We start from the raw sequence: 10,825 nt of genomic DNA, 5'->3' as shown, positions 1-10,825 counted from the left end.
CTCGCTGCGCATGTTCGGCAGCCACAAGGCGGTGGAGATCGAGCAGCGCCGCGTGCAGTCGGCCGGGCCCTGGATCATCCACCCCTACAGCGACTTCAGGTCAGCGCCGCTGTCCATGGTGCTGAGCAGCCCGCGCCGCGCCGCGCCGCGCCGGCCCGTGTGGGGCGGGAGAGCCGAGGGTGCTGGGGGTCTCCATCTCCGGACCTAGGCAGGAGCTGCCCCAAATCCAAGGGGATTCAGCGCTGCTCCGGCTCCGGGAAAGGGTGGCACCTGCGCGGGCTGGGAGGGCCCCGTGTTTCCCAGGGGCCGGCGGGGGGACAGGGTGTCGTGCCAGGTGGGAGGACACAGACGTGCGTGGGGGGAGGAGCAGGGAGGCACGGGCGACAGGCGTTCGCCACAGGGCCTGCGCCTGCCCCTTGTGCCCCTTCCCAGACAGCTGCGAGCCTGGGCACCTGCTGCCAGTGCCTCCCTCTCCCAATGCTGCCCCGGCCCTTAATCCCACTGCAGCGGCGGCCCCATCCCTGCTTGCACCCACTCGTAACGTGCCAGACAAGCTAAGCTGCGGTTATCTCCGAGGTGATCTCCCCCGGCAGGGTGAAGGTGACCCAGTGATACAGGGTGGGGGGTGGGGGGATTATGCATTACGGTGGCACCACAAGCCCCGGCTGAGAGCAGGGCCCTGCGCTGGGTGGCGCGTGCAGAAATGGAGGCAGCCAGCCCCAAAGTGCTTGCAGCCTCCGTCAGACACGAGCCCTGGGGACTGGGGCAGGAGGGACCAGACCAGTGCTGCCAGGGGCGGCTGAGCTGTGACTGGGGCCAGTGCCCATCAGGGCTGCATGTGGGTGTAGGTGGCATTAACTTCTCCTGCCAGACTCCTGAGCAGTCATGTCCTCTGACGGGCAGTGAGCAATCAGTAGGAAGCCCCTTGTCTGGCTGGTGAGGCCCCAGGCTGGGAGAGGTTACGCAGTCCCGTGGCACAGTCCCGAGGCAGCCATGGCTAATCCTCCTTGCTGCTGCCATGGAGACTTGGGGCCTCGCCCACGCCAGCTCCCCGGCGGCTTGAGCTCCCTGTCCCTGTGCAGGGCTCCACAGGGCAGGGGCAGAGATGTCCTCCACATGGCATCAGCATTTCCTACTTTCCCCTTTGCCACCACACTGTCTACAGCGTTCCCGGTGCCTTGGGGTTCGCCACTGACTAGGTGGCCCCGTCCCTTTGTGGGCTTGGGGCCTCTGTGAGAGGCTCCAGGTTACAAAGAGGAAGACAGAGGAGTGAAGAGCAAGGGGTAGGGCCCTGGCTCTAAAGTGCTGGACTGTGCCCCCTGGCTACAATTGGGACCAAGTGACAATGTCCAGGTCGGACCCTGACTCACATCTACCGCTTTCTGCACGTAGAGACCAGGCTGGGTCTGGGGGGTAGAGAGCATGGGAGTGGGCAGGTTTTAGATAGCCAGGAAAGGGGCTGTATGGGTGTCCCAAGGTCCCGGCTCGCGCGTGCATGAAGCTGGGACGCTGTGCGTGTGACTGCACATGAGGGTATCTGGCTGTGCTCTGCCCAGCTGCACAGCAGTTACCCTGTGCACCTTGGCCTGGCTGGTGCATAGGATCATAGGAGCGAGGGCTAGAAAGGACCTTGGGAGTCATCGAGTCCAGCCCCTACTCACAGCAGGACAAGCCCCAACTAGATCATCCCAGCCAGGGCATGTGGGGATGTGTCTGTGCCTCTGGGACACTTGTCTGGGCTGAGGGCCTGATCCAGAGGGAATCCAAGCCCAGGGCCCCTGGGGCAGCTTCACCTACATGGGGCTTGCAGGGAGCGGCTTCCTCAGGCCTTCTGCTCATGGGTTTGAGCAGAGGCCCAGCTAGTAGGGCATTCACGTGGCCTGGTCTTCATTGTCCGCACGCTGCCGTAGCTCCGAGCCACGACTAGGCACAGCACATTTGCCTAGTAGCTGCAAGAAAGGCAGGTGCTGATTCTGAGCCTGCAGTAGTTTGCTCTGGCAGAGGTCAGGGGAGGACAAGGGAGGTGGTGATCAGGGGCTGGGGTTCAGGGTTGTAGATGTGATGGGGAAGGCCTTGGCAAGGCCCCTGGCAGAGACTGGACCTGTGGGGAAGGGGCCAGGCCGGGCTGCACAGCAGGACAATGACAGGTTGGGATGGAGCCGAGAAGTTGAGGCCTGGCTGGGGCTTTGCCCATGATGTCAGGTGGTGTGGGGAGAGGCCAGGCTGGAGCTCCCTGAGACACCCTGACAGCAGCTGTCTGCAGCCACCTCCCCCAGGCACCCTGGACGTGTGGCAGAAGCCACATCTCTGTGCTGTCCTCCGAGGCTCCAGCCGCTCTGAGGATATTTCCCTTCTCTCCCCCCTGCACTGTGCCCCCCCCCACAGGTTCTACTGGGACCTCATTATGCTCCTGCTGATGGTGGGGAACCTGATCATCCTGCCCGTAGGCATCACCTTCTTCAAGGACGAGAACACGCCGCCCTGGATCGTCTTCAACGTGCTCTCCGACACCTTCTTCCTGGCCGACCTGGTACTGAACTTCCGCACAGGCATCGTAGTGGAGGACAACACAGAGATCATCCTGGACCCCCACACCATCAAAACAAAGTACCTTAAGAGCTGGTTCCTGGTTGACTTCATCTCCTCCATCCCTGTTGACTACATCTTCCTCATCGTCGACCTGGAGACTCAGGTGGACTCAGACGTCTACAAGACAGCGCGGGCTCTGCGCATAGTGCGCTTCACCAAGATCCTCAGCCTGCTGCGCCTGCTGCGCCTCTCTCGCCTCATCCGCTACATCCACCAGTGGGAGGAGGTGGGTGGCCAGGAGCCAGCTGGAGGGGCTGAGGGGCATCCTAGGGGCTCGTGCCTGGGGGAGGTGGAGGGTGAGTGGGGCCCCCTGGCCAGGAGTTCAGGGGCCGCTGGTTGCAAGGTGAGGAGCTCACCAGGGACCTGGTGCCTGGAGATGGGGGAGCTCTTCCCTTCCCCACGGATGCCCTGGCCTGGGGAGCAGTGGTTCCTTACTGTCTTGCTCCCGGCTTCCCCCATGCCCAGATTTTCCACATGACCTATGACCTGGCCAGCGCTGTGGTGCGGATCTTCAACCTAATCGGCATGATGCTACTGCTGTGCCACTGGGACGGCTGCCTCCAGTTCCTGGTGCCCATGCTGCAGGACTTCCCCGAGGACTGCTGGGTCTCCATCAATCACATGGTGGTGAGTGCCATGCTTCTCCACTCCTGGAGCCCAGCCCCAGGCCTCCGCAACTGCCAGCAGGAGCTCCCACCTGGGTGAGGTTGCACATGGTCCAGGGCGGGAGAGTCCCCACCCACCCCAGTCCAAAGCACCTGCTCATGCACACACTCTTGCTTGCATCCTGGCACGTGCACACGTGCTCACTCTTACACATGTGCCCTAAGCTCCTGAGCCAGGAGCTTGCAGAGGTCCTGCAGGTTGCTGCGACCCTGGGGCACCAGTCAGGTGGGAGGGAGTGAGGGCGATCACGGCTCACTTCTGCAGCCAGCAGGGCAGATCTATCCCACCAGGTGCTAAGGGAGAGCAGGGAGGGGGCTCCTGCTGCTTCCATGGGGGCCCAGCCCAGAAGGTGTGGCCCTGGGAGGTGGGTGATCCTGGGTTTTCAGGCAGCGGCGACTGCTGGGGCACAGCTCCATCCTCCTTTCCATGCCTCCTGTCTCCAGAATGACTCATGGGGGAAACAGTACTCGCACGCCCTGTTCAAGGCCATGAGCCACATGCTGTGCATTGGCTACGGGCAGCAGGCCCCAGAGGGCATGACCGACGTCTGGCTCACTATGCTTAGCATGATCGTGGGTGCCACCTGCTACGCTATGTTCATTGGCCACGCCACCGCCCTCATCCAGTCACTGGACTCATCCCGTCGACAGTACCAGGAGAAGGTGCGTGGGGCAGGCAGGAGATGTGCCTGGGGCTGCTGGGAGGGGTCTGGGGTACGAGTCCAGAACAAATTGACCTGGTGCCCACAGCTGCTCGTCATGGGAGTTGGCCATGCTCCTAGCTCCTGCCCTCAGGCCCTGGTACTTGGGGAGGGCTGCAGGTGGGACCATGAGCTGGCAGTGCCCCTCCACCCTCATAGAGCCAAAGGCCCTGGAGTGTGGTCACTGCCCTCTCCATAGGGGTTCTGCTACAGAAGAGGGTTTCCAGCTCCCGCTGTGAGCTTGTGTCCATCTGTCTGTCCCTCCAGTACAAGCAGGTGGAGCAGTACATGTCGTTCCACAAGCTGCCCGGTGACATGCGCCAACGCATCCATGAGTACTATGAGCACCGCTACCAGGGCAAGATGTTCGACGAGGAGAACATCCTGGGAGAGCTGAGTGAGCCACTCAAGGAGGTAGGGAGGGGCTGTTCTCCCAGGGTTGGGCAGGGGTGACTGTCGTGGGAACTACCCCCGGGGGGACATTCTGCCCTGGATCCCATGACACCGTGGCCTCACTGCTCCCACAGGAAATCATCAACTTCAACTGCCGGAACCTGGTGGCCAACATGCCGCTGTTCGCCAACGCCGACCCCAACTTCGTGACGGCCATGCTAACCAAGCTGCGCTTTGAGGTCTTCCAGCCTGCTGACTTCATTGTCCGCGAGGGCACTGTGGGCAAGAAGATGTACTTCATCCAGCACGGTGTCGTCAGCGTCCTCACCAAGGGCAACAAGGAGACCAAACTCTCTGATGGCTCCTACTTTGGGGGTGAGGCTGGATTGGGCACCGGGAGGGATAGGGAGAGGCAACACAGCTTGTGGGGGGGGCCGCTTCACAGCAGTGATGCAGGAGGAGCGGCCCCGTACCCTACACTCTCCCCTCAGCCCCGGCCCCTCCACCTGCCCAGCCGATGCCTTTGCCATGTGCTCTAGGTTTTTGCTTTGGGAATCTACCAGGCATGCTGCCCCTGGCTTCCATTCCTAGCTTTGAGGGGGAAGGGGGTCTAGTGGTTAGAGCAGGGGTGGCCACGACAGTGAGGACACCTGGGTTCTCCCTGACTGTAAGTGGCTCCCATAGGAGGAAGCAGGGTGCAGGAGTGGCCGGGGGTGGGGCTGCGTCTCTGATGCACTGCTGCCTCCACAGAGATCTGCCTGCTGACGCGGGGCCGTCGCACAGCCAGCATCCGCGCTGACACCTACTGCCGCCTCTACTCGCTCTCTGTGGACAACTTCAACGAGGTGCTGGAGGAATACCCCATGATGCGCAGGGCCTTCGAGACTGTTGCCATGGACCGCCTGGACCGCATCGGTGAGGCCCCCATGCCCCACTTCCAGCCCCACAGGTCTCCTGGGTTCAGGGGTGCCCCCAAGGATGGGCACCTTTCCCTGCTGGCCCTGGCTGGGCTCTGGGCTTCCCTTTCTCTCAGGTGGCAGGGGAAAGAGGGCAGCTCCTGGGGAGGGGCTGTAAGCGACCTCAGCCTCCTCCACCCTTTGTGATCTCTGCTGGGAAGCACTGAGCTGGCTGTCTGTCAGCCCCTCTGCACTGCACCAGGAAGTTGGGCACCTTGGCCAAAGGCCCTTCGCCCTGCTCCCCCATGCCTCCATTTCCCCTTCTGGAACATGGTGGGGATGGTGCTGCCCCAAGTGCTTCTCCCCATGGCCCTGCCCTGCCCTCAGCAATGCCCTCTCTCTGCCCAGGCAAGAAGAACTCCATCTTGCTGCGAAAGCGGGCAGAGCACAGCTCGGGGCCTGTGAACAGCGAAATGGTCCAGCAGATTGTCAAGCATGACCGCGACATGGCGCGCAGCATCCAGGGCCTGCAGCAGGTGGCCGTGGGCCGGGAGCTGAGTGGCAAGCCAGTGATCTGGGAGCCCCTGGTGCATGCACCACTGCAGACAGCTGCCGCCACCACCAACGTGGCCATTGCCCTGACCCACCAGCAGAGCCTGCAGGCCCACATCTTCCTGCCCCCCTCGTCCATAGCCAGCCCGCTTTCACCTGACGCTGTGCTGCTCCCCAGGCAGGTGCGCCGGTCCCAGCCTAGCCTGGGGGGCTCCCGGCCCTCTTCGGTGAGCTCCCCGTCAGGGGCACCATCCCACATCCACACACCGGCGGCCGGCTCGCCGTCCTCCCCATTGGTCCAGTCCCAGTCATCCTTGGAGAGCACGGGGCAAAGACCAGGCCCTGGGGCACAGCCCTTGCCCAGGGGGGTGCCAAAGGGGGAGCCACCTGCCAAAGCAAAGCAGCCCCTGATGGGCTCCCAGCCCCAGCTCTCCAAGTCCCGAGGCACCTCAGCCTCCACCTCACTCCTGCAGCAGCCAGCGGGAGCCCCATCACCCAGCTCCGAGCAGGCACTCACAGCAGGGAGAACGCTCCACTACAGCCTCTCCCGAGCCACTGGCTCCCACATCTCCCTGCTGATGCAGCCACAGCAGCTGGTGAAGCACCGCAGCATCCAAGGCCTGCCTATCGGGAGGCTCACCCAGGATGTCCGGCTGCTGTCAGCCTCCCAGCCCTCTCTGCCCAATAAAATCTCCCAGCACATGGACGGAGGGGCCGCCCAGCCGGGCCGGAAGTCGGCAGGGAACCTGGCTCACAGGTCATCTCCGTCGGTACCTGGACTCCTCGCCAAGGCATCCCCGGGGGCCGCGGGGCAGCCAGCACTGCCACAGCAGGCACCGCCAGGCCTGCCGGCTCAGCCCGGCCGGCCCCTGAATGGAGCCTCCACCCCACAGTCCCCCGTTTCCATGCCCCGGCATGCAGCAGGGCCCTCCCGCAAGGGTTCTGTGGCCTTCAGTCCAGAGGTGGAAACAGGGAAACCGAAACTGTCGTCCAACATGTGAGACCTGGGGCTGCATCCATACATGGGGTGGGTGGGGGGAGAACTGCCCTGAGGCTGTGTCGAGGTGGAGGAAAATCCTCTTGGGCTGGGCTGAGCTGGGTTGGGTCTGGGGACAGGAGGCAGGAAAGAGGGAAGCAGGGCAGCAGCCTGCCTGCAAAGCCCCCCGGGCTGTCAGACGTGGAGACGAGAGAACGGAGGGAAGCTGGGTACTGCAGGCGCTGAATGCGCTGCCAGGACCAGGCGGGATGCAGGCAGCTCTAAGGAGATGGCCTGGAGGGGAGGAGCCCTGGGATCCTCCTGACCCCACTGGGAGCAGGAGCCTGTTGAAATGCTGACTGCAAGGTGCACGGTGCCGGGCATCGGTGAGCACCAGAACTGCCCCTGCCTTCCCAGGTGCCAGCTTTGCCATGGGGTCGTGCACTGTCTTGTCTTTCTTGCCTGCCATTGCTGTGGGGCCTGGGACCAGGCCTGGCTCTATCCCTGGCAGCCCCAGTGACACTGGCATTGCCTGAGTGGAGCTGGGGGATGCCTGGGGGCTCTTCTAGTTGCATTTCTCCTGTAGGAGATACTCCTGCCTCGCCTGGTCCCTGCCACATCCTCTGGCACTGTCCCCACAATGAGTGAGGGGCAGGGGTCAGGCCCAGCATCCAAGTGTGAGGCCTGCAGCCTGCAGAAGGCAGAGCAGGGGTGGGCAGTGTCATGCTGGGAGGACTGGGCCCCATGGGCAAAGGGGGCTGGGGCAGGGCTCGTAGTGGAGCTGTGTAGGCAGGGCCTTGGGGGCTGCAGGTCCCCCAGACACCGTGGCTCTGCTTGGAGCCCTGCTTACGGGCTGCGGTGCCTAGAGCAGGATACTCAGGGCCCACAGTGCTGGCTGTTGAGACTGACCGAAATGCAACGCAGTGAGCTCCAGGCAACAAGCAGAGCAGGCTCCCGTGGGCCCAGGCTCCGTGAGGCCCCAGGGCTGGGCGCTGTGACAGCTGAGCTGGAGCCACAGCATGGGGCATTGTCCAGGAGTGGGCTGCCCACCCGGGCTCAGGGATCTTGGGGAAGAGCAGGGCTCCTGACCCTGTGTTGAGCTGCTCCTGTCCGAGCTGGGCATTGCTCGGGGCTGGGGTTGTGGGGCACAGGGAGGCCTGCTTGCTCCCCGGCCCCGCGACAGCAGGCGGGACCCGGGTTCCCTTTCTCTGCCCCAACTGGCTGCAGCCTGCAGCTCATTGCCTGGGCTCGCATGAGTCAGAAGTGCATCCCTAAGGCATTTGGTGGTCTGGGAAGGCTTGTCCCTGTCCCCATCCCCAGCTGTACCCACTGTCGGGCATCTGCCCCGCACTGCGGTCCAGATGCCGTCACCAGCATTGACACAGGGGAAGAAGATGCCAACTTCACCCCCCAGGTCCCACTTACACCTGTCGCCACCTCGGGTGGAAGGTCCTGGGCTTCTGTCTGTGCAGGAGGGCTGGGGCGGGGGTCTCTGCCCCCCAAGCCACTGCTTTCCGGGAACCAGTAGTTAGCAGTGTGTGTTTGAGTCGTGGCTCTGCTGAGCAGCTGATTCTGCTTACAGTGTTGCTTTTGGGTCCAAACGTGTTGCCGGTTCTGGTTAGAGTAGTGTCGCCCCCAGCCGCTGCGCTCTACAAGCTTCTTCCTTCCATGACTAGTGTCAGGAAACCCCTCGTAGCCCCCGCGCCAGCTGTGGTGTCGGCAGCAGTGCAGAGATCAGCCCTGTAGGTGCGTAGAGGTGCTAGGCGCCAACCCTGAGCCACGCATAAGCGCAGCGGTAGGCTTGGGTTTCTTTTCATGCCGGGCTGCTTTGAGGTGAGTTGTCGTGTCCTCTCCGTTAGTACTTTGGGATGTTGGGACCGGAGGCATCGCTGCAGGGCGCCAAGCCCGGCCCTTGGTGGGTCCCTCCAACAGGCATCCCCAGAACGCGCCGCGGGAGGGGACACCCAGCACTGCCTTCTCCTCACGGACTCGAACATCCCACTCCCTGTCTGCCCATCTCTGCTCCCCTCCCAGCCCCTCCTTCCCCTGTCCCGACTGCCCCGCGGCTCCTCTGGAAGGGGCCTGCAGGCCGATCGCTTCGATTCAAACATTCCAGATCTTCTTGTTTACACTACGTCACGTAGAGACATTTGTAGCCGTCGTGTGGCCGTTCCATTGTGTGGGCCCTGCTTCCGCTGCCCGGGGCTTTGGGCCTTTGAGACAGGGCAGCGTAATCGGTGCAGCCGTGTCCCCACTGGGCTCTTCCCCCGCTGCCGAGAGCCTTGGGCAGCCACCAGCATAGTCCCACTGCGCCACCACCCTTGGGTTGGTCGGGTCTCAGCTGGCCCATCGCGGCCTGGATCTGGCCCAGGCAGTGCACGGGGCAGCAGGCAGCAGGCACGGCTCTGCCCAGGGGAGCAAACACTCCCATGTTGGCAGGGGCTGGGGTCGGGGAGAGGCCGGGGCGGGCACCACCTGTGTGTACGTGTGGGTGCGTGTCTCCGTGACATGTGGGTGCGTGCTTGAGTCTAGTCACCAAAGACCATGACCCCCAACTCTTGCACTCGCCGTGGTCAATGTACAGAGCTTGTAGTTTTCATATCGCAGAGGATTTAAAGCGGTTTTTTATTTTCGTCATTGTACATACGGGTTTCAGTAATAAAGAGAGACTCCAAGCTGGCCTCACCTCCTGCCTCTGTCAGCAGCGCTCATGCCAGGGGTTCCCAGCCCGCCCTTGCTGCTGGCTGGCGCCATCTCCCACCACTGCCTGCCTGCATGTGGCAGCCCTGGATGAAGTCCCCTGCTCCATCCCAGCCCCACGCGCTCTCAGGCCAGGGTGCCTGTGGCTGCTTCCTGGCTGCAATGCCAGGGAAACTGCCAGTGTTCACCCCCTGGCCTGCCCAGGGGCACAGCACTGAGGGAACATTGGGCTTGGCCTTCGGCAGCCGGGACCACAGCAGGACCCTAACAGGGCCCAAGTGCTGCCAGAGCCTCAGTGCCCCAAACAGGCCCCTGTGGGACCAGTTCCCTGCGAGTCATCCCCAGGGCAGGACGGCCTCAAAGCACAGTGCAGCTCAGCTGCAGAACTGAGGCCCAGGGTGCAGCGTCCCAGGGCAGGGAGGCTTGCATGGGCACAGGTGCTGTGGTTGTTTTGCCCCCTGGGGTCTCCCCCAGATATGCGAAGGGAGCCAGTGGGCTCTGTGCAGCCAGGCTGGGTGGGGGGCAGAGCTGTGTGGCTGGGCTCTGCGGGGAGCAGACCCCCAGCCCGACCCTCCCCAGCACTCACCAGGAGGATTAACGTTTAATCTTTATTGTTTTCCTGCATTTAGTAACAAGCTGGAGGAGAGAACAGGGGCAGGGAGATTTTGCCTGATTGCAGCTCAGAGTTTAAGCATTAAGTAGATTAAATCAAGGTAAGTAGATGAGCAAAGGGCTGGGAGTGTGGGGAAGCAGAACCCATGGGGCAAGGGCCCAGAGCCGTGACCCCGTGGCCCAGGCATTGCTCCTGCTCCTCTCCTGCCTGCCGGCGCTTCCAGGCCTGGAGGCCACATAGCCACTCGGACCTGGCGAGGGAGGGAACTCCTGCCACAATCCCACACCGAGCTCCCCAGCAGGGCCCTGCCACTGCCCTATCAGAGTCCCAGGGCGGCGCAGCACTTCGTACCTGGTTTGCCAGGTTGGATCCACTCCCCAGGCCACACTGTGGAGTGCAGGAGCTGTGTCCCTCTGTGTCTGCATCCAGCACCAGCATCGAGGCCTGCAAGGCGTGCAGGGCAGCTGTGCAGTTTGCAGGCATTAGGCTTGGTGGCAGATAATGAGATGAGCCCTGATTAACAGGTTTCTTGATAATTTGATTATTTCGGATCAGGCTGGGCCCCACACAAGGAGATGCCAGATGCTCCCTCTGTGCAGCTTCCTGTTTGCAGAGGCCAGACCCCATCTCCTGGGCCCAGCCTGCCAGACCATGGGGGCAGCCATGGGAAGAGAAGAGAGCATCTGCCTGAAACATCGTCTCCACCCATTCCCTGGGAGAGCCGAGATGTCCCAGGCCCC

The 10,825-nt window shown here is 62.9% G+C and overlaps 1 protein-coding gene across 2 annotated transcripts; it reads left to right on the top strand.

Moving 5' to 3' along the window:
* Window positions 1-6: 6 nt before the first annotated feature.
* On the top strand, window positions 7-10,794 carry HCN3 (hyperpolarization activated cyclic nucleotide gated potassium channel 3). 2 transcript variants are annotated; one of them, XM_006030985.3, is made up of 9 exons: window positions 7-99; window positions 2,386-2,815; window positions 3,055-3,216; window positions 3,699-3,917; window positions 4,223-4,369; window positions 4,483-4,723; window positions 5,099-5,263; window positions 5,653-6,793; window positions 10,102-10,794. In XM_006030985.3, the coding sequence occupies exons 1-9, from the start codon at window positions 11-13 to the stop codon at window positions 10,172-10,174; spliced, it is 2,667 nt and encodes an 888-aa protein (XP_006031047.3). In that variant the 5' UTR covers window positions 7-10; the 3' UTR covers window positions 10,175-10,794. The 2 variants fall into 2 exon arrangements, with proteins under 2 accessions (XP_006031047.3, XP_025068455.1); XM_025212670.1 differs by lacking the exon at window positions 3,699-3,917.
* The last annotated feature ends 31 nt before the right edge of the window (window positions 10,795-10,825 follow it).

Source organism: Alligator sinensis, unplaced genomic scaffold (assembly GCF_000455745.1).
Source record: "Alligator sinensis unplaced genomic scaffold, ASM45574v1 scaffold1165_1, whole genome shotgun sequence".
Classification (NCBI taxonomy): Eukaryota; Metazoa; Chordata; order Crocodylia; family Alligatoridae; genus Alligator; species Alligator sinensis.
This window is presented reverse-complemented; position numbering and strand designations above follow the sequence as displayed.